At 42.0% G+C, this 21,733-nt stretch overlaps 2 protein-coding genes across 4 annotated transcripts in view; one reads left to right on the top strand and one right to left on the bottom strand.

Moving 5' to 3' along the window:
• Positions 1–9,292, top strand: part of tnn (tenascin N) — a 34,059-nt gene extending 24,767 nt beyond the window's left edge. For 2 of the 3 annotated variants that reach the window (XM_053438980.1, XM_053438981.1), the window contains 8 exons: positions 1,453–1,716; positions 4,098–4,225; positions 4,796–4,934; positions 5,060–5,211; positions 5,737–5,833; positions 5,951–6,115; positions 6,506–6,669; positions 8,363–9,292. In XM_053438980.1, the coding sequence (XP_053294955.1) occupies positions 1,453–1,716; positions 4,098–4,225; positions 4,796–4,934; positions 5,060–5,211; positions 5,737–5,833; positions 5,951–6,115; positions 6,506–6,669; positions 8,363–8,512 (1,259 nt within the window). In that variant the 3' untranslated portion in view covers positions 8,513–9,292. The remainder of the gene's footprint in view (positions 1–1,452; positions 1,717–4,097; positions 4,226–4,795; positions 4,935–5,059; positions 5,212–5,736; positions 5,834–5,950; positions 6,116–6,505; positions 6,670–8,362) is intronic. The other variant, XM_053438982.1, reaches the window with a different exon arrangement.
• Positions 9,293–15,135: 5,843 nt separating this feature from the next.
• Positions 15,136–21,357, bottom strand: LOC128454421 (uncharacterized protein KIAA0040). Its single transcript, XM_053437832.1, has 3 exons — positions 21,137–21,357; positions 18,238–18,353; positions 15,136–17,735 (listed from the first exon to the last, which is right to left on the bottom strand). Exon 3 carries the CDS (start codon positions 17,063–17,065, stop codon positions 16,736–16,738), a length of 330 nt encoding a protein of 109 aa, XP_053293807.1. The 5' UTR covers positions 17,066–17,735; positions 18,238–18,353; positions 21,137–21,357; the 3' UTR covers positions 15,136–16,735.
• Positions 21,358–21,733: the final 376 nt, after the last annotated feature.

The following is a 21,733-nucleotide window of genomic DNA, read 5'->3' as shown; positions in this document are numbered from 1 at the left end:
GGTGGTTCTCACATGCTAGACCAATTAGAATCTGTTTGTTTGTGTAAGCATCTTTCTGATGAATTACGACCTCCGTTTATCCATCCACTTGCCAACAGCTAATTCAGGTCAAAAGGAGCAAAGCAACCTTGATGCATTTTTTCCCAATAACTTACTTGAGCCCTTCCTGAGTTGTCTCACCAGCTCAGAGGTGTAATCCGTCCACCATGTCCTGGGACCCTGTGGTCTCCTGTCATTCAATCATACCTGGAGCCTAAAGAGGCCTTCAGGGACAGTCTCTCCAACCAGACCCATCAACTCTTCAATCTGTCAAGCAGACTGATTTCAGTCAACATGTCAAGATATTCACCTCGGCCTCTGGTGTCCAACAGTCTGATTATTTCAGTCACAGATTGTGATAACGGATGAAGGATGGATTGAAGACAGGAAACCATCCAGACCTTTGGAAAAGCTCTCTGCTCACGAGAATGATCTGATATGATATCTTCATTTATACAAAAAGTTACACTGAAATTATGTCTGCTTCATTTCTTACTCTAACTTTTGTGTAAAATCTGAAGTATGGATCTATTGCTTGGTGTTGACACCTCCTCATCTGAATTGGAAATGGCAAACTTTTGAAGAGATGGAAATTGACCTGCAAAGTCTCAGGACAAGCTTGATATCCTTCTGGAATGAAGGTCTCCCCCTTAAGTTTCTTTGGTTTCCATAATCTGAAGCATTCTCCATCTTTTGACCACAAGGCTAAGATTTGAGATATGAAATTAAGGATCTGACACATTTTCAGTGAACTCACAAGGCAAAATATTTTGATGCGATATGATTTCTCCCTGAAACTTGTAGAATCACAGACTGTGGACCAGCTGGTATCGGTGGATAAACCTCCTGAATAAGATAAAACCAGAGTCAATAAGTGTAGATTGAACGCAAACTCCTGTGTCCTGAGCCGAGGTCTACAATATTTAATAAATACTTCTCGACCTCGAGCACAACCGTAATCCAACTTCACAGGTAGCTCTCCCAACTCCCAGCATTTCTGGCTGAGCTCCTCAATTCCCAGCCACAGACCTCTCTGGTATCAGGAATGGTCTCAGACGCTCCCAGTTGGCTTGGCTTCAGCTGTAACTATGACTTCATTTAGAATTGTATGTTTCTATGGATCCCTTTGGCCCAGAAACACAATTAATTCTGAGTCTTTCTTTAAACCAAATATGTGGTTTTAATAATGGAAAAATAATAACAGATCAAGAGACCGCCTGTCATTTACACCAAATACCCTCAAGTTCCTGCTTTTGATACAGATTTTTTTTAAGTTTAAAATGATTTACATAATCATAAATTAAATTTTACTTACAGTCATGTTACTAAAATCTGTCAATGCATGCTTAACAGTTTCATTTCTCCTTTTTGCTCACCAGTTTATTAACTACCTCCACTAACATCTCCCTCCAGACCTCGACGCTCCCGCTAACCTCTTAGCTCAAGACGAGACTGAGTCCAGCTTCAACGTGTCCTGGGATCCGGTACAGGCACAAATTGATGGCTACATCCTAACCTACAGTTCCTCTGAGGGCTCTAGTGGAGAAATCCCAGTCGGGCCTGACAGTATCTCTTACACGCTGACTGGCCTGAGACCTGCAGTTCTCTATACTGTCTACGTCTGGGCTTTCAAGGGAGGAAAAGTCAGTGGGAAGATCTCAACCAAAGCTGAGACAGGTTAATATACTTTGAACTGACAGAGTTTGTTACCTACATTTTTTTAGTCATTTCATCAAATATGATTTCATCAACCAATTAATATACAAACAACAGGTTTTATATTTAGATAAGATAACTTCCCTTATGCTGAGATTATTCTTGTGGTCTGGACTGCTTTCTAGTTTATGATGCACATTCCAAACATCAAAAAGTGACCAATAGATGCCAAACTAGTCAATTTGAGAATTGGCTTTCTTTTATATTCTACCGATCAGTAACTTCAAATCCACATACATTGAAATGCAGAAAAACACCTTATGACATCCAGGAGTCTGGATTTTTATTTCCAGATATGGTGTATCATTTTTATCAAGGCTACAAATTTGTTAGTTTAGGTTAGGTCGTTTAAAAAAACCCCACTCTAAATGAGTTTTATATGGGAGCAAGAGGTGAAAGTATAAATATTTTCACAAAAATCTTTATTTAAGGTCCTTGTTGTAAAATATCTATTTCTGACCTGATGAGTTATCATCAAATGAGTCCTGAGTTTCAGCAGCTTCCCCTTGAGGGTAAAAAATCATCCGTATCAGATGAAGTTAAGATACAAGATCTTAAATATAATGAATATTGTTTAATTGAATATAAGGATTAATGTAGTTAATTGTGGTGAGGACGACATAAGTGATGGGAAAATTAGTGATGTGACCATGCAGGGTCTATCAGGAGACAGGGAATAAATCTTAGTCTGTTTGAAAGATCCTTGTATCAGGTCTGAGACTATTTTCGTAAAATGTAACTCAACAGCAACTCGAGCTTCTGTAATTGTTTAGCGTTCACTTCAAAACAGACGGCACTATCCAAAACACTGATTAAATGGGGGTGAAGAGTGGGGGTGTACCACATCTAAAAACCAAAACGAACTAGGGTATTGACTGACTGTCTTTGATTAATGCACACTAGAGGGCAATCCATAAAGCCGTGTGTCATTTGATGTTTGATTTATTAACTTCGAATTTTCTTTCAAAGTCACAATGTGTTTACTTTCCACTTGTAAACTACCACGAAGCACCAAATCTCCAGCGCTGACAGGAAATGACTCCCACAGGCCGAGCCAGGTCTCTGGGTATCCCTCTTACCTCAGTGTGGGGCTGAAGCAGCAGCGGCAGCACATGGTGAACAGAATACAACAGGGGGATCTTTGTACGAGCCAGATGAGCCGTAAAATCGCCTTCTTTCAATTAGGCAGCAAATGGCCGAGTTTTGGATTATAAACTTGTCTCGTCGTGATTCATTTGAAACCGTCGCTGGCTGCAGACCAACTGGGTTCAGATAGGAAACCCACTGTGTCAGAAAGAAATCATCTGGGATGCAATAAAACGTGTGTTATTACATTTTTGACTTTATTGTACCGTGTCAGTTGTGTTCCGTTGACATTTTCAGCAGCATCGCTTCCCACTAATGACACCAGTGGTACAACTAAAATGTGTTTCTGCCCACAGTATTTCCTCTATCGTGATTCAATTACCCGGAAAGCTGTTTAATTTCTCTTCAGTAATTTGTGACAGTGAAACTCCCAACAGGAGAATAAAAGTAGAGGGTGTAATGTTTTTAGCAGAAGAGCAATAACAGTGCGAATCTTGATTTGAATTAATAATGGACTGTTTGACACGCACCTTTTCTAATTTCCCGAACCACGGGAGTTTGAGTCTCCCGCTGCTGCAGCAGGCGACTCTGTGTACGGCAGATTGTTTCAGCATCTGGTTCGGTTCAAACCTCCACAGCGGAAAACTGTCAAGTTTGTGGAGGAAGATTGTAACGCTGCAGGAGGACGGTCTTCGTCTCTGGTGAAAATATTTACTGTCAAATGCATTTAACTGGATTTAGACTCATGAAGGGAATAAGGAATGACAGGTATTTGTTAGCGTATGGAAAACATTTGATTTTCATGTGAGTAGGAGAAAGGTTTGTATGGACTGTGTGAAAAGATTACCAATCTCGACTCAGTCTCAGCTGTCAAATGTCACTGGAACATTCATTAATGTGATAAGAACTACCTACACTGACAAAAACCATCTTCAAAAAATATATTTGGTTTGACTTTTTAGTTTGGTGCATGACCCATCCATTAACACAAGAGAGGTGGGATGAATGATCAGTGCTGCAGTCAGCCACCAGGTGGCAACAAGATGCTTTGGCTTCACTTTTTGGGGGTTTGTTTATGTTGTTTGTAGTCAGTTTACTCACAGTTTGTACTAATACACCTAAAAATGTATGAAATCACTAAAAACAATACAAAAAATGCGCTCAAGTCTAATCACTACCACCTGAATCCCAAAGACGCATTGAAGAAATTAATCTTCTTGTGTTTTAATCCTCTCTGATTATTCTCCTATTCACAGATATCGATGCCCCCAAGGACCTGAAGGCCTCTGATGTGTCACTGGACTCTGCCTCTCTGACCTGGATTCCTCCTCTGGCGGACATAGAGGGTTACATCCTCACCTATAGAGACGAGGAAAGCAGCATGGTGAGCCAGGTTCAACACACACACACACACACATTTTGTCATCTGAACAGAAACCAAACTGCACCAAAGGGTATTCAGATATAAACATAGGCTATAGAACTGAAATTGTTACCCTTACATTTTATAATAAATCCTCATATCCTATACATTGCAAAGTACACATGGAAAATGTTCTCCATTGGGTAAAAGCTGTTTTACTGTATATTTGCTTGAACTATCCTTTAACAAAAGAGGGAGAGTGATGTATAACATTTAGATCCTGTCTTATGTAAATATTCAACATGGAAATCTGTTTATTCAACTTTTAAATAAGGCATTAGTCATCAAATGCATTTCGAGTCTAATCTCTGTGAAACGCTGACCCCTTGTGGCCAAAAATAATACTCATGCAGAAGTAATGTAAAGCACATGGATGAAGTGAATTAAGTTCTATCTTCATGCTTCACAAGAATTCAGTCAAACTGTGGACTTTTCTATTTCCCCATATCAGGAGCATCTACATTATGTGAGACTATTGCATCATATGACATTGAGGCTCAGTAAAGTTCATTTGTGTCACTTTGTGGTCAGACTGTTGAAAAGCAGCTCGGAGCCAGCGTGAGCAGTTTTGCCGTGTCCAGTCTGGAGACGGGGAAGAGATACATCGTCACCCTCATTGCCTACAGAGGCAGCAGGAGGAGTAAGGTGGTGGAGACGATCTTCAAAACAGGTCTGTGCTCACCGACTCAGATGTTATTGATGCTCTTCACTGTCCTGATGTTTCATTTTTCTTTACTGAAACACATGATATCTGCTATTGAGTGTTATGTTCACATCCCATCTTCCTCCCTGTAGTCGGCCTCGTTTACCCCTTCCCCATGGACTGCATTCAGATCATGAAGAACGGAAATAAGAAAAGCGGAATCTACAACATCTTTATTAACAACAACCGCTCCAAACCAATTGAGGTCTTCTGCGACATGGACACTGACGGAGGCGGCTGGCTGGTACAAATTACTGATCACCTTCAGGACTATAATTATGGGGGGAAAAAATATATACCTTCAAAATTGTTTCATAATATTGACCCTAACGCTAACCCTAAAAGGTTTTTCATGAGTTATGTGGGATTTTATATGAGTAAATATTAAAGGAACATATAAAAACAGTTGTATATTATCTGTTGATTCCCCCAACCTTGGAAATGCAATCCTAAATCCCTGGAGCAACTTTTAATGATAGTAACTGACAGTTCAGTTAAGTTGAATTTAATCAGGCGGTCTGAGAAGATTTCAATGACTTTTTCTATACCGACCTGCAGGAGTCAATCATTATCAGCAAATAACTACAAAACAACAAAACGTAACACGAAGACTCAATTACAACAATTGAAAAAGAATCACAAGAAACATCGGATAACATTAGTTATTTAAAAATCACCAAGGGGAATGTAAGACTGGAGTTGTGGGACAGATTGCAGCTTATTCCATTTAAAAGCAAAACAACCATCATGCTGTTTGCTCTACTTCCAGATGCTGCAGCGCCGTACAACTGGCCAGCTGGACTTCCTGAAACGCTGGAAGCAGTACATCGCAGGTTTTGGCAACATGACGGATGAGTTCTGGATCGGTGAGTGCACCGAGGATCCCAGGGTGTTTTTTTTCTGCAGACACTGAAACGTGCATATTACGGTAAAGGAGCGTTTTCCTCTCCTCTTCATATTCTCTGTTTGTCTGTTCCCCTCAGGCCTGGATAAGATATACCAGCTCACCAACACTCCGACTCAGTATGAGCTGCGATTCGACCTGGGCCTGGGCTCAGAGAGGGCCTACGCTGTGTATGACAACTTTAAGATCGCTGAAGTCAAGCAGAAGTTCAAACTCACCATAGGCGAATACAGCGGGACAGCAGGTGGGTCGAATAGTCTGTTCCCACGTGACAGGCTGAGACTGAGCCGGGGACACGTGCAGCTTTTCACATTTTCACCCTGACACTTCACTGAAATAGGAGTTATAGAAGAAGAAGAGAGGCCAGGGGTGGCAATGAGACAGATAGAGGTGGGAGTAAAAAGGGTTTCAGGCATCAGGCACCCCGCCGCCTGTTCTGTGGGGTGCTGTGAAAACAAATACCCCACCCACAGTTGGTGGGATATTTGTTTCAGAAACCTATATTCAGTCAGTAATAGACAGTAGCTATATAGTAAAAGTTTCTGAAATGTTATTAAAGTATTAAACAAGTCTAAAGTCGGTTTTATCAAGTTCTGTTTTAATTGTGCTTAATACGAATGTTGATAATCCCCAGGTGACGCCATGACCTACCACCAAGGCCGAGCCTGGACCACTATCGACGCGGATAATGACATCTCTCTGGGAAACTGCGCCCTGTCCCACCGCGGCGCCTGGTGGTACCAAAACTGTCACCTGGCCAACCTGAACGGCAAATGGGGAGACAGCAGACACAGTTTGGTGGGTGAACAGGGAGGCAACTCTGCATTTGATAAACTTTGGTTTTTGGTTTGCTCTCCTGAGGTTCCACCTGGTCAGGACAAAATTTACCGGTGGAAGTTTGGAAAAAGGGTTTTGTAAAGAGTTAGAAATTTGAGATGTGAAAAAGAGGCAATTAGTAGAGTGGTTCAACCTCGGGTCACAGTGTTGGTGGATCAATCGCCAGCTTCTCCTGCCCTAGTGTCCTTGAGCCAGACACTAACCCTTAATAGCTTTTCAACGGTCAGTGAATGTTCCCTCAAAACGCAGGCCATTACTTGATTTAAAAACTTGTTTCATATCATGCCAAATTCAGCCTCAACATACATGCACAATAAGCAAGTGCCTTACATGTAGGATGTAACCAGTACATTTACTGTGTTGCTGTACTTTGGTACATTTTTCATGTATCATATATTATTTTCTGTCACTTTTCACTTTTACTCCACTTTATCTGACAATATCTGAACTTTCTACTCCAGTACATTTTTACAACAGTTGAGACAAAGCCATGAGGATGTTGGGGACTGTTGCATTAGGGAATAGCCTACATGCTGCAAGTATATTTAAAATCAAGTAGTTATTTATTTTTAAACTTTAGAAGTAGAAAATGTAATGGGCTATTTTTACTTGAGTAAATTTTTGTGTATTCATCTGTACATATTACTGAAGCACTCCACCACTGGATAACACGGTATAGAAATAGGAGTAGTGTGCCTTCACACCAGTAGGTGGCAGTGATGGTATTATGCTGTGACTTTTCAAATTTACCGGTTAACGGTCTTTGAATCTTGGAAATGTGACTGTCAGACATCATGGCCTCACTCTACACTTCACATTTGCCTTTCATAGTGATGGATGATGATGCGAGTGGATCTTGAAGCTGTTTTCATCTCAGTGTTTGCTCTTCTGAATCCTCCTCCTGCCCAAAATAACTGCGTAGAAAATAAAACACCTCGGCTAAAGGATAGAAAAGAAGTAGTTGCACATCTACCTCTCACAACAAACTGCTACGAATGACAGCCGCTGATTTAATATACAAGAAACACGGCTATACCCATCATGATCAAAGGATGCATCACTGTTATTATGGATCCTTTCTCCAGATCCTTCACAGTCAGACAAAAGCAGTGCAGAGAGGGAGGCTGTTCTCTGGTCAGCAATCAAAAGCAGCTTCAGACCACCACACTTGAAGTTGTTTTGTGCTGGATTGTCGGGGTGAGGCAGTAATGGCCTGAATCCATCAGCAGTGATAAGAAAGCACATTTCTCACAGCAGCTATAAACCATAAGTGTTTTTTATTCCAGGCTGATACGGTAAGAACAACAGTTATTATGTCCAAGGAAGACTGATACTAAAGGAAATGGCGGGGGGATTTTTTTACGCCTCTCATCGATGTGATTTCATCCGTAATATCGCCGCTGCAGATGTCTCCTGCAATGTTTGTCGATGAAATGCAATAACAGTCAAAACAAGTTTGTGCTCACATGAAACCGAAGCCAGAGGCTGGAGTTTATTGCTGTTTGTCATCCTGCCTGTCCGTCACGCCGCATGCCTCTTATGTGACAATTCATGCCTCTGCTCTCTGTTTCTCACATTTCCTTTGATAACCATTTTGTCTTGCTCTTCCTCCCCTCATTCCAAACTCCTCTTCCTCTGTTTACTTTGCTGTCAGGGGGTGAACTGGGAGCCGTGGAAGGGCCACCTGACGTCCCTCGACTTCACCGAGATGAAGATCCGACCTCTGGGAGCCATGTCCAGCAGGAAGCGGCGATCGTTGTTGGCCAGAGAGAAGAGCAGAAACGCAAACCTCCAAAAGAAATAGAAGAGCGCCCCCTTCTGAAACTACAACACAAGTCTTCAGCCATTTTTAACTGCCGTCCAATTGACTGGGATATATCTCCATGTAGCTGCAAGTCTTGCTCCTCTGATCACACAGGAAAAATCTCTATCCAAGTCTTCACCATAGACTGTTTGTAAAGATGGACTACATGACAGCTCCACAGAAGTGAAGCCAAAGTGTCTTTGTCACCCCCTTGTGGCTGGATGCAGTATAGGTCATAAACCCGCCGCCTTAGTGGAAGAAACATGAAACAAACTAAAAAGTCAAAGCTTAACTCAAATACATCTTTCTCAAGGTGGTTTCTGTCATTTAGGTCGTTCTTATCACATCGTTGTATGTTCAAGTTCTTCCTTTAAGTTTGGTTTTAATTTAATGCTACAATTAATTAATACAATTTCATGATAAAGAGCTTGCAATTGGTCAAACACATGCATCGACGAGGCCTCGCTGTTGTGGCTCAATCACCTAATTCTTATACCACTGACTCCTAATGCGTTTGTATCGGGGACCATGTTTTGTTTTGTTAAACTCGTCTTTCACAGATTTTGGTAGAAACTTCAATTATTATCTTTTTTTTTTAAACCTCCAATTATTGCATTCATTTAAAGTTTTTCTTTCTATAACATGGGGTAGCAGCCTAGGATATTTGTATTAAATTTGTTACATTCATGTTCTATGAATAACTTGAGTAGCAACTTTGCCTGTGTATAGTGGTATTGTCGTCATAACATAAATGTTTGAAAAATAAAAGTGTGGAAAGGGTGTGTTTTGTTTTCGATCTGGGCCAGACGATAAGCGAGTTAGCGTCCTGAGTCGATTGATTACGGAGCTGGCTGGCTGTGACACATTGAACTGCCACTGTGCCTCAAAAACTGTCACATCACATTAGCTCGTGTAGGACAATCTGGGGACTAATGGTGGATGGCTGCGTTGATTGTCCATATTGCTCCTGCTTTGTATTCATGTGATCGGGGCGGCGCACATCCGTCAATGTGATGTGACCGCGTCAAACGTCAACAACAATCATGTTTGTTTGCATCATACGTAGAAGTGTATCGCCACAGTCTTGTTTTCAAGATGGAAACCTGACAAAAGTTATTAGTACTAGTTTGACTCTGGCTTTATTACTTAATTAAGCATTTTTTAAAAACTTTTATTACAAACTCTGTTGGTTTACGTGACAAGGACGAAGGACATCAATCAACCTGCTAATCTGCCATAACTGTTTTACAGCCCCCGCTCCTCATAAATCCAGAGTTGCCGCCATTTTTCTTTTTAAGACCTCGTTGGTTATGAGGGTTTATTCCAGGCGATACTCAGAAAGGCTTTTCAAGGACACAAATGAGGAGCCACACTGAGGAATTTAAAAAACCTGTGATTGACTGTTTTTCTCAGTTTTGTCAAATTAAAGTACAGCTGCTCATTTATATTCATATCGCACATTAACACGATAGATAAATGAAGGTTTTGTTACATGGACACATTTTCTTTAGATAGCGACAATTTATGAGGAAACGGAGCTGTCTGTTTATGATCCCACAGATTTTAAATGAAGAGCTGGAGACCAGATACTTAACCACACACAGTGGTGAATGTTTTTTTTTTCAGTACAACATGTTGCTCAATTTGGATTCAAGACAAACTTCCCCATGGGGACAATAGAGATAATTGTTTTGTGTCTCTTAAATCAACAACAGTAAGAGCCATCTATCTATCAATTATCTATAGTGCTTATCCTTTCAGGGTACTGGGGGAGTCAATCCCAGCTGACATTGGGCGAGATGGGGGGTACATCCCTCGACTGGTTGCCGGTGTATTGCAACATAGAGAAACAAACAACCATCACAGTCACATTCACATCTATGGTCGACATTGAGACTCAAATCAATCTTTGCTTAATGTCTTCGGACTGAGGGATGAAGTTTTAGTACCGATAGAAATTCCAAAGCATTCTGACTCTATACGGATAGAAGACCATTTCACCCAAGTCAAAATACCAAACATAAATCAGGGGATCACCCATCATTAGGGTTCATCCTCTGAGGAAATTGGACTGATCTTTATCACAATCCCTCCAATGGTTGTCCAGGTATTTTAGTTGTGACCACAGCGTTGGCCCCACAGACCGACATCCTCGCAGCCCTCTGCTGACATGGGTACTGAACAAGATATCCAGACTTTACACACACCTTTAGTTTAATCTATTTCAAGGTTTCCTCACAAAGCTGAGCTGCATTATTCATTTAACAAAATCATCCACAACCCAAGGTCAACCTTCAACAGATTCTCAGTTTCCTAACAAGACAGGGGTTTCTCTCGCCGTTCAATATTCAGCTCTTGTGAAACTTGATGAGGTCTTATAGTTAAACTGCTCATACAATTGTTTGGATAATATTAAGCATTAAATTGCTGCTGTAATCCTCCTCAGTGTTTTCATACTGGAGTTGAGCAATTGCTCTTACAGGAACTGCCGACTGTATGCCGTCTGGTTTCTCAACAGTTTCTCAATTCTACAGCTGCAGACGGTAACAGCTCACACGGCTGTCTGGATGGAGCCATTTTTACACAGCTGCCAAAAAAAAGTATGGCGAGACTAAGAGCAGCACATTACACCATTTCAACACGAAAAAGATAAAGATATAAGATGCAATCTATAATCTTCGGGAAACTCCTCTCGATACAAAGTCCTTCCACAGACCCAATGAAGAAATACAAAAATCTATTTTTGAGTGTTTATTCATCCAAATCAAATAAAAGCTTGAGAAGCCTGCTGCCTAAAATTTGGCAGCACATATTTCTAGCATAGCATTTTCATTTCAACTTTGAAATGAAATGTCTCACAAAAGCTCATTGATGCGAACGGCCTTTTCAGCCACAGTGATTGCGAATTACTTTAAGGAGATTGGTTCCTGCCGTTGCTCTGCAAGGCAGAGCGGTTTGCTTGGTGCCAGGATAAACAGAGAGGGGAGAAGAAGTTTGCCCCTTTCTCTGCCTCTCTTTCTCCCTCTCCCTGTGTGTGTGTGTGTGTGTGTGTGTGTGTGTGTGTGTGTCTGTGTGTACAGTATAAGGTACAGCACAAGCTTGACGACCTGCAGATACTGTATGTACTGTGTGCCTGTGTCACTGGGGTGTCACTTACGTCTCGGCCTCAGCGTGATGCTTTTTTTCCATGACACAACTTGGTAATGTGGCAACAAGGGAGTGTTTGTTTTAAGGGGTGGAGAGTGAGCTGTTCGCGAAGAGACAGAAATAGTAACCGAGAGAAGGGAGGAGAAGACGTCTGGGAGATGCCTAAAAAAACCAACATACATACATATCCCATTTGCTGACATCTACTTACGACCTGTTCATAGTCCAGACCACAAACTGTATATCAAGATGGACAATGTCTCTCCACCTCCTCCCACTATCTATAAATGGAGCTACATATCCCTGATATGAACGTCACCATCTTGAAGATTTTCAAGCACATCTGTGAAGTAGCAATCAGGGGAAAGAGCCGCAGTAGCAAAGTCCCTTCGATATATGTCCTCAACCAATCAGGAGTCAGTCTCACCTGTCAATCATGATGTTTCACCCCGTTAGCATCACATTAAATTAAATTAACATCTTGAAACTATGTCTGTGTGATAATAACTACTTAAAATGACAGACTTAAACTTTTTTAGTTTGGTGGATGTCCCATCTGTTAACATGGAGGAGGTGGGTATTTCTTGTTTACAGTTTATCACAAACCCATCAACGAATCAATGAAACAGAAGTTAGTCAGGGGGTTCGACCCACTTCCTGATATAAGATAGCTGCCTTCTTTCTACATAACCGTGAACCGATGTTGTGGCACCTCACGTCCTCGGGCCTTAAAGAATGAAATAAACAAACAGCTTGTTTACATGCTGGGATTAAAGTTATGCTAATTCACTGAGCGTCTCATGCAGGTTGAAAATCAGGATCCGTGAGATGGAACAAATTTCCCAACGTGCACGTCGGAGTGTAAGCCTTGTCAAAGAGGAACTGCTCCTCAGGCCAAAGTGATTATTTGCATCAAAGATCGCTCGGCTACGGCTCTCAAAACAATGAAGGAAATTAGATGTTCGTGAAGATCACTGGAGGCAGGGGTGCTTATTAATTACACTGTCTCTTCAGCCTTGTTTGTTCCCACAATTAATACTCTGCCCCTTTGATTTACTTACTTCCTCCTGTATTCACTGCCATAAAAAAGGATGTTATGGTAATAAAGGAATTTAATGCTCCGAACTGTTCTCAGCAGATGTCACACTGCATGAGAACAAACAAAAACTTGTGTTGCTCTTTGCTGTTTTGTTTTCTTCTCCCATCAGTCACATTTCCCGTGGTCTCAAAAAGTACAGTGTGTCAACAGTCCAGAAGAGGATCACGGGCCTCTGTTCCCATTTTGCTGAGAGTTTCGTCTGAGGCCTGTGAAATATGTTCACTTGACTCATGTCGAAACTCAAAGGCTCCATTGACTTCAGTTTACGTTAGAAAGCAGAAAGATGAGATTCCACAAAAATAGAAAAATACTTTATTTGCCGTCATCTCCCACATTTGCTCTCCTTTATCATCGTATCGCTATATGTCAGGATAAATTATGCATGCAGAGCTACACACAAAGCCCAGCCAGGCACATAAAGAAAAAAATATAAAAATCACCTCAGCATTTTTTTTTCAAGTGTGGAAACAACAGAAACATGTCTTCAATACAAAACGTCATGCATAATAGGAAGGGATCAAAAAAAAAAAGTGGTGCTATCATATGAAAAACCATCCGCCTGATTAGCTTTTCAAACAATAACCAAATCCTGCCCCTCCTCTCCCTGTGATCGCAGCGACCTGACACCAGAAGAAAAACATATATATTTTATATTTCATACCTGCTGCCTCCTGCCGCTGGTTACAGCTGATACAGAGTCCCTGGGAAATAAATGTTCAAAGCGAGGGAAATCAAAACACAATGAGGCTCAATGCTACAAAATGCTGGTTAACAGGTTTCGACAAGGAAAATGTGAATGATGTGTGAACATGTTAAACCAAGAGGTGTGTGGGGGGGGGGGGGGGGGGGGGGGGGGGGTGGGGACATTAATGCAACCAACACTGTGGCATAATATACATGTCAAGCACAGGCCTGTAGCCCCCCCCCCCCCCCCCCCCCCCACCCCCCCCCCACCACACACACACACTCACACACACACACAGACAATACTGTTTGACGGATGTGAAAAATGTGATAATGAGGATCAGTAACTCATAGTCCGCTAATAACCGACTGCTACTGGGAGGCGACCGAGAAAGGAATAAATTAAATGTAGCTATCAGCATTCGTGTGTGAATTGTTGAGTGAAACAGAAAATTGTCATTTTTGCTGCCTCTCCGAAATGAAAACTGAGAAGAAGAGATTCTAATTTAATGTGGAAACCCAATGAAAAAAGATTAACAGTCAAATGGGATGTTAATATCAACCATCCCTACCATGTTGAAATCAATGATGAGTCTGGTTTTAGATCCTCCAGCATGAGACTCCCCGCTGCGACTCCCTGCTTCAGCGTCTCAGGTTGGAGAGTCGGATCAATCTTGTAAACCTCTCGTAGAGCTCTTCTTCTGGTGGTTTAAAAAGAATTGTTTGACATTTTGGGGAAATACGCTGATTCGCTCGCTTGTCGAGAATTAGATGAGAAGATTGAAACTGCTCTCGGGTCTTAGGAACTAAATATAACGTCGGAGCCCGCAGTCAGTCAGTACAAAGAGTGGAAACAGAAGAGGAAACAGAAGAGGTTTATGACTCTGGAAGTAGCTCACAAATACCGTTCTACACAAAAATGTTCAAAAAAAAAAGAGTAAAAATGACAATTTGTTGGTTTACAGGAGGTAATATTTCCCTTTACGAAACAGGTCTTTTCTGTTTTTGCAGATTAAATAATTACACAAATGAACATTAACTGTTTCCAGTCTTTGTGCTAAGGCCTGAGCTTTTTTCTTCTCATCTAATTTGACATGAATCCACATTTCCTGTCTTTAACCTGCCCATTTGCTATTATTTTCATTTTGGTGTTGAGAACGCCTGCACAGCCAATAGGATGAAAGATGCTGTAAACCTATTACAAACCACAATGACATGTTCAGGTGTTGGCTAAACATGTTAGTGAAGTTATCTCCTGGCAATCCCCTCAGTGTGGGAGGAAACACTAATTCGTCACCACTCATTGCTACTGAGACTTTGTTGGTTTCGTTTCATGGGTCACAGCTTCATATTACACATGGAGCAGAACCTCCCTCTCCACAGAGAAACGTGTGTGTGTATTCGAGCAGGGTCCTGATTTCCCAGCAGAACTCGAGCAGTAAAATCGACTCAGGGCGAGTGTCAACTCATTCGTAAAGATGAATACTGCCGAGATGCTTCTGCCTAATTGGGTTCTGAGATATCACTCGCCTTAAAGAAATAAAAAGAGCCTTCGGGCACCATCCACTCAAATCAAACCGTCTGATTGATTCTAAGGTTTCTCTTCTTCTTGAATATTCTAAGAAAATGTTAAGTTAATTAAGTTCAGAAATCGACTTTGAATGCTTCTTCCTGACCACATAACTCATGAGAGTTATTTTTACATCCATAATTGAAGAGTTTGACTTACAGATGAAATACATTAGCATTGAGATTGTTTCTCGGCTGAATGTAATTATACTGCTGTTGTGTTTACAGGGTTTATTTATGGTAACATACCTGGGCCTGTATTTATTAACTTATAAGAATGATACTTAACAATGATTCAAAGACACTTCAAAACTCAAACTTCTTTAGCTCAGGCCCTTCTGTTGAGCAACTCGCTCCTATATCAGAGGTAGAGTGGAATGATGCCGTGTTCAAGCAAGGAAATAAAAAATAAGCAATTTGTTGCAGGCTTTTAACACGAACTAAAACAAGCTACCACATCACACCGATCCTTGAATAAAAAGTCAGTGAAAACACAATTAATAGCTACTGCTTTCTCTTTCTAAAGTGAGGCTTCCTGTTAAAAGTTGAAATGAAATACAAATATTTATCCATCCTATTATATTACTATAATCATATATATATATATGTATATTGTCTGATATAACTGAAGATTTTTATAAAATCAATCAATAACTTGTTTTAAAGCTGGGTCCTCATCAGACTTCTAGAGCTCTCTTGAATTTAAGAGTATTTTTTATTTGAGAAATCATTTTTATTGTTACTTCATTAGTAGCTTTTACTAGATTTCACTTCAGCAGAGAACCTTGAATAAATACAGGCCAAAAAAACGTTCCTGTCTGTGATTTAGACTCAGATGTTTCCGAGTGTTAATCAGTGACCTGAAAGATCTGTCAGACACTTTGGGACGGACCACAGAGTCTAAATGTAGTTTACGCTTTTCTTTTTAAAATCCTTTCATAAGAACTGTGCCTTCAAGGTAGACCTGACCTGAATACTGGAACATTCTCAAAAACAAAATAAAAATAAACAAATTTGAGAAGTGCTTCTCCCGTGGACCAAATTGTATCATATCATGCAAATAACGCAAAAGTAGGAAACAAATCAAAGTATAATTTTCTTTGTGCATCCTTTGAGTTTGACAGCTTGGACATCAGTGCAGTTTCATTGTGAAAGTGCGAGTGAATCACGGCTCTACAGCGCAGCCTCAATGTGAAAGGTAAGCAGTATTACAGCCTTTTGAATGCTCCGCAGACCTTAGATTGTCTCTCTCTCAAATACAGACGCAATGAATTTCACATGGGGGCTCAAAGAACAAAGTGCTTTCAATAACACTCTACACACACGCACAGACACACACACACACACACACACACACACACACACACACACACACACACACACACAAAGACAGACACACACACTGCCGCCGCTCGATCCAAGACACACATTTGTACGCTTACATATATATATATATAAAAGCCTTTCTGTATATTGTATGTACGGCGCCAACAAGCTCAAACTAAAAGGTGTAAACAACATAATCAAATCCCCACAAACTAAAAAACAATCTGCACTGTTTACATATTTCTACCAAATCTGTGCCCATTCCAATGTGAAGTGCCTCCCATCAGTTTAAACAGCATCCCCAGCCTCCTTCAAGTGTGCGATGACTTTTGCCACACTTGATTGGCTCTGCTGCACCGACTGGCCCAGGATCAGCAATTAAAAAAAAAAAAGCATCCCTACACCATGTCCAGTGGAATCCTGTCAGGTGTCATCTGCCCCGTCTTAACAGAAATCCACAAGTCGTCCGTGTTCGCCGAATTCTTCTTCTTCTTCGTCTCCGACCTTGCAGTTGCCATGGCGTCCCTTCGGTAGCAACAGCAGCCGTTGGCATGGCGACAGCAGCAGCAGTGGCAGCACACCACCAGAGTGATGAGGAGGACCAGCAGGGGGAGCGTGAGCAGGACCACCAGGCAGACGGTGTTGTAAACCCCCTGGTTGTGTTTGTCGGTGGTGAACCTCCACATTTGGTTGAAGAAATCCTGAACGCTGTCAATTGGCTCCTCCATGGCTTCAGGATACAGAGCTGTGACAGCTTTTTAATTAAGTCTGTGGCAGTTTTAAAGTTTTTAATGGATCTTCTCGAGAGTTTCGAAGTTTACAAGATAGTAAACAAGCACAAAAAAGGCTTCTGGAGATACCAACAACAATTAAGATATGGTGTTAATTTGTGTTGAAAGTCCTTTCATGTGATGGGACTCCAGCTTTAAAGTGGTGAGATGTGACGTTTTTACTGTTCAGCAGTCCAACAGCTGCCGGGGTCAGATATCTCTGGTGACTCGACTCTGAACGTTCATGTGCTTCTCATCTTCTCATGGAGATCTGCCTTCAGAGAGTTTCCCTTAGACGCAGCAGTATCTGATGAGGCCCATATTTGAGGAAGATGAATTTGCAGCGGCTCCTTCAACGAGGGCTGGAGTATTTTTTTATTTTTTTTAAACAAAATCCAAAAGACCAAAAGCTTGTTTGTTTATACGAGGGCCTCTTTGACATCTGATGATTTTGATCTCAGGGTAAAAGCCTGAAATCTGCAGCCAAGTTTGTTTGCCTTCTTTTATTGCCACTTGACATTCCACGTATTGTTTTGTTGGTCTTCGTCCTCTAGAGTCAACTCTTGTCCTCTTGCTCTTGGTTTAGATTAATCCAGTTGTGAAGAGGTGCTTCACTTTGGTCGCGTCTCTGTAACAAACAAAAAAAGAGACAGAGTGAACGTGGACAGAAATTCAGTTTCCAGCCGGCCGCTGCTTTTCAACCTCCCTCTTTTCTCTCCCTGCCTCCACTCCATCCATCTCTCTCTGTCTCTAACGTCTCTACTCTTGCTCTTCCCCTTCGCGTCAATGTCAGCTTTGGATTTTTCTTTTCTTTTTTTTTCCAGCTCTCCCCTCATTAATACTGCAGAGGAGTCATTCAGGATTCAGTGCAGATCTCTCTAAGAGTCCCACTGTGGAGGACGGGGGTGAAGGGAGGGAGAGGGTGGAATGGAGGAAGATTGTGTCTGAGGGTAGAAGAGACAGAGATGGAGGTAACCAATCTCTCTAAGAGTCCCGCCGAGACGGGGGAGTGCGACAGAGTGTCAGGCAGAAAACGAGAGAGGGGAGAGAGGTAGGCCCGAGAGGGACCTGCTATATTTGAATACACAGCTAATGGTTCCCATTGGGGGAAGAGAGAATATTCCTTTTACCTGTGCGTTCAGAAGTGTCTGACTGCAACATTTTCCTCAGGCCTCGGATGAAAACTTCTCTTTTCTCAGCTGGAGAAGAAAACACGAGCTGAGGCACTTTAGCTGGTGAAGTGGGTCTGAAAGAGAAAAAGTCAGTCTGAGAAATAAAATCAGATATTGTTCCTTTATTCTCGGTGTGTAGACGGCTTGATTAGGTGTGAGGCCTTGAAGCAGCAGCTTTATTTAAAACAGTTTTAAAGAACCGTAGTTTCTCTAAGGACGTTCTAAAGTGTGTCCCTCTGCGTCACCGTAGCTCACGGCCGCAGCGCTTCTTCTTTAGTCTCAGGAGCGTTCTCATCTCTCGTTTGGCTGCGTCTGCGGCCGAGATAGGGGACAGATGCACCTGCAAGTGGAGAGCGAGCACATTCGGCGTGGCTGTCGCTGCGTGTTGCGCTTCATGTGTGAAATTGGTTTACCCGCAACAACCTGCTCACTTCCCCCCCCTGTTCCCATCCTAAACAGGAAGCCGAGCGCTCAGAGCTGAGCAGCAAGAGTCAGCCGGAAGGTCAGAGTGAGAGCTGAGGTAGATCTGTCACATCACTCAAAACTGAAGGGGTCTCACATAAACTGCTGCCATTAGGGTTCGGGTTAGTGCTTCTATCTCATTTGTAAAACCAAAACCATAAAAAGATAAACAAAGCTGCTATGAAAACACATCCATGCTACATGCTTATTGTATATACTATATACCATACAATAAGTTTGACCCTATACTGTTTTGCAATTCACACCCTGTGTAAAAGCAATCAAGCTGACTACACAATGAAAATGTTTACTCCACAACGTCTGGCATTAATAATAATATTTTATTCTATTGTGCTTAATGTGGAGTTCCAATCAGCACAAAATAATGATATTTAATAAATTGCGAATTTAATATTTTGAACAACAATATTGCACCAGACAAAGAAAGGAACCCCGCTTTTACTTGAACCCCGCTTTTACAACACTGGAAAGATGTGACAGTGTTGATTGGCCTGATTGGCCTGTTTCAACACATTGATGATCAAACCATAGTTCAGTTTGATCCGGACTGTGACGACCTCGTTTCGGTCGCATTAAGTCCTGGTGCATTTGTCCTGCACGTGGTTCGAGGCCCCTTTCACACCTTTGGTTTCACAACAAAAGGTTTGAAACAAACGAGGAAGGTGTGAAAGCAACAAAGTCCAGAAACGGTTCAGTGAAATGGTTCAGTGTCAGCCGAATGAAAAATACAATAACGCATTCATTCACCATTCCTTTTCCATTTTTTATGGAAAATTCGACAGATACTACACTTTCATCCGTTTCTGTTTACGTTGTCAGGAGCCACTTTGCCACAGTGTCGCCACGTGTTGTTGTGGTGAGCCGGCGAGGTTGTGGTGAGGGGTGGTTATATAAAATAAATGACTAACAACGTGTCATTAAATGGAATGGATAAGTCACTAGGTGTTGTGATAATCTGGAGTCTCTGCCAGACACAATGAGATCACTGTAGGTTCTTTCTAAACTGAGTTATGGGTTCAGCATTTGCGCTATAACCAACAGAGGAAAAATAAAAAATATGACATCATTCCCCTCATATGTATATGCTCACACACAAACAGCAGCCTCACTAGTTATTATAACATTGTATTGTCACAATTGGTTGACAAAAATTCCTCTAGCGATGGCCATTCATATTTTCTCAGGAGGCTATTTGCAGCACTGTGACAGTTACTACGGGGTTTCACACTGTAACTGTTGATGACCTGAGTTTGATTTACCATTTAACAAAGGCACAGAGCAGCAGATGTCAGAGCATTGTCCTGTCTTTACAAAAGTTGGGCTCGTATACGCTTTACAACGGGGCTCTGGGCTTTAAACATTTCCCTCGCTTCACGGTTTCTCACTGAGATGCATTTCCAAGATTCTCACTGCACGGGTACATTACTTTCTCCAGACATTGTGCTCTCCTGGAGCCATTCATATGCAGGAAAGGCCATTTCTGGGGCACACAAAGCCAGGAAGGGGCTGAGAATAATGTTATGATTGCACTCGGTGAGCCCCCGCTGCTTTTTCAGGGACATGGGTGACCTAAAAGACAAAGTTGTGACAGAAGGCATGGCAGGAATCTTTAATGACTAGCCCCCAGCACGCGTTCATAGCAGATCCCTCATCGGGCAGCGTTAACACACTGAACTTGGACACGTTTCAGTTCGACTTGAGTCAGCCACCAACCAACCGCTGTTTGTTCTCTTTTTACAGAAAAATGGAGTCATCTCACTAAGTGCAGCTGATAATCGGTCGCATATATGCTTTTGAATCGTCTGGAGGAGTGCAGCTCTGCACAGTGTGCAAGCCCATTACAGTTCAGACTTGCATCAACTCGATCATGACCGAGTGAGATGAGCAAAGTGGAGGACATTCCTCCTGTAAGAGCTGGAGGAGGACGATCATGAAACGGAAAAAACTCAAAACTGTTTGAGAGATCTTTATTCTTACGAAGTTTCATAGAGCAGAGCACAAGGAAGTTATTCTTCACAGATTCTGTCACAAACGTCAATGCATAAAGTTTATTTTCATGCGCTCATTTTTAAACTCAAGAAAAAGAACCTAAAGACTGAGTCCTGCTGAGACTCTGTGTAGGACTCAAACGAGGGAAGAAACTTATCAGCTTATAGCTCCAACTTGTCAAACATCCTGTCAAATGTCACCACAGCCAGAACAACACTCTCTGAGTCTGCGGCAGCACAGCAGCAACTTTATCTCATTTCCTTGAGTCAAACAACAACAACAACAACAAAAAAGCATCGCCAACTTCTATAAACCACTCAGTGGGATTTCAAGGTATTTGAAGTTGGCTGCCGCTAAAAAGATCTCTTTGAAAGTGGCACCTTACCCTGCAGGCACTTGTGAAGTGGCAGGTCAGGTCTCCTCTCATGTCTTATCCACTCAGCTGCTCAGGCGTCTGGAGGGTTTTTCTGTGTTTTGGCGTCTGGCTGCTGCTCGGCTCTGGTCCCCCTCACCCAGACATCTTGACATGTCTTCACTTTCTGTTCCTGTTTCCCTCTCTACCCTCGTTTCCCGTCCTCCTCCCACTCCTCCTTCTACTCAGCACCCCCCCCCCCTCCCCTGTCCCTAGTTGAGTGTGTGTGTGTGTGTGTGTTTTTTGGTCACGACGTCATCGCACCCTGCCCACTTAGTGTAAGAATGGGCCCTCTGTCTGTGCTTATGCGTTTCCTGTATGGCACGCTGGATTCTTGTGGTCGCTTTACTTTGCTCACACAAGCACTTGAGTGACGTCAGGCAGAGAAATAAAGTCGGGCAAAGTGAATATGAGGAAATCAAGCCATTAGATGACTAAAGGTTTTTCACAATAATGTCCACATGAGGGATATTAAAAGCAAAGCTACCGTGCCTGCCCTAAAAAGCCTTGCAACACCAGAATAAGTTGCAGGCTTTAGTTGCAACAGTTTGCATAATAGCAGTAAATTAC

The sequence above is a fragment of the Pleuronectes platessa genome, chromosome 13, assembly GCF_947347685.1.
Source record: "Pleuronectes platessa chromosome 13, fPlePla1.1, whole genome shotgun sequence".
NCBI classification, from domain to species: Eukaryota; Metazoa; Chordata; class Actinopteri; order Pleuronectiformes; family Pleuronectidae; genus Pleuronectes; species Pleuronectes platessa.
Note: the sequence above shows the minus strand (reverse complement) of the source record. Positions and strands in the feature narration are given on the sequence as shown.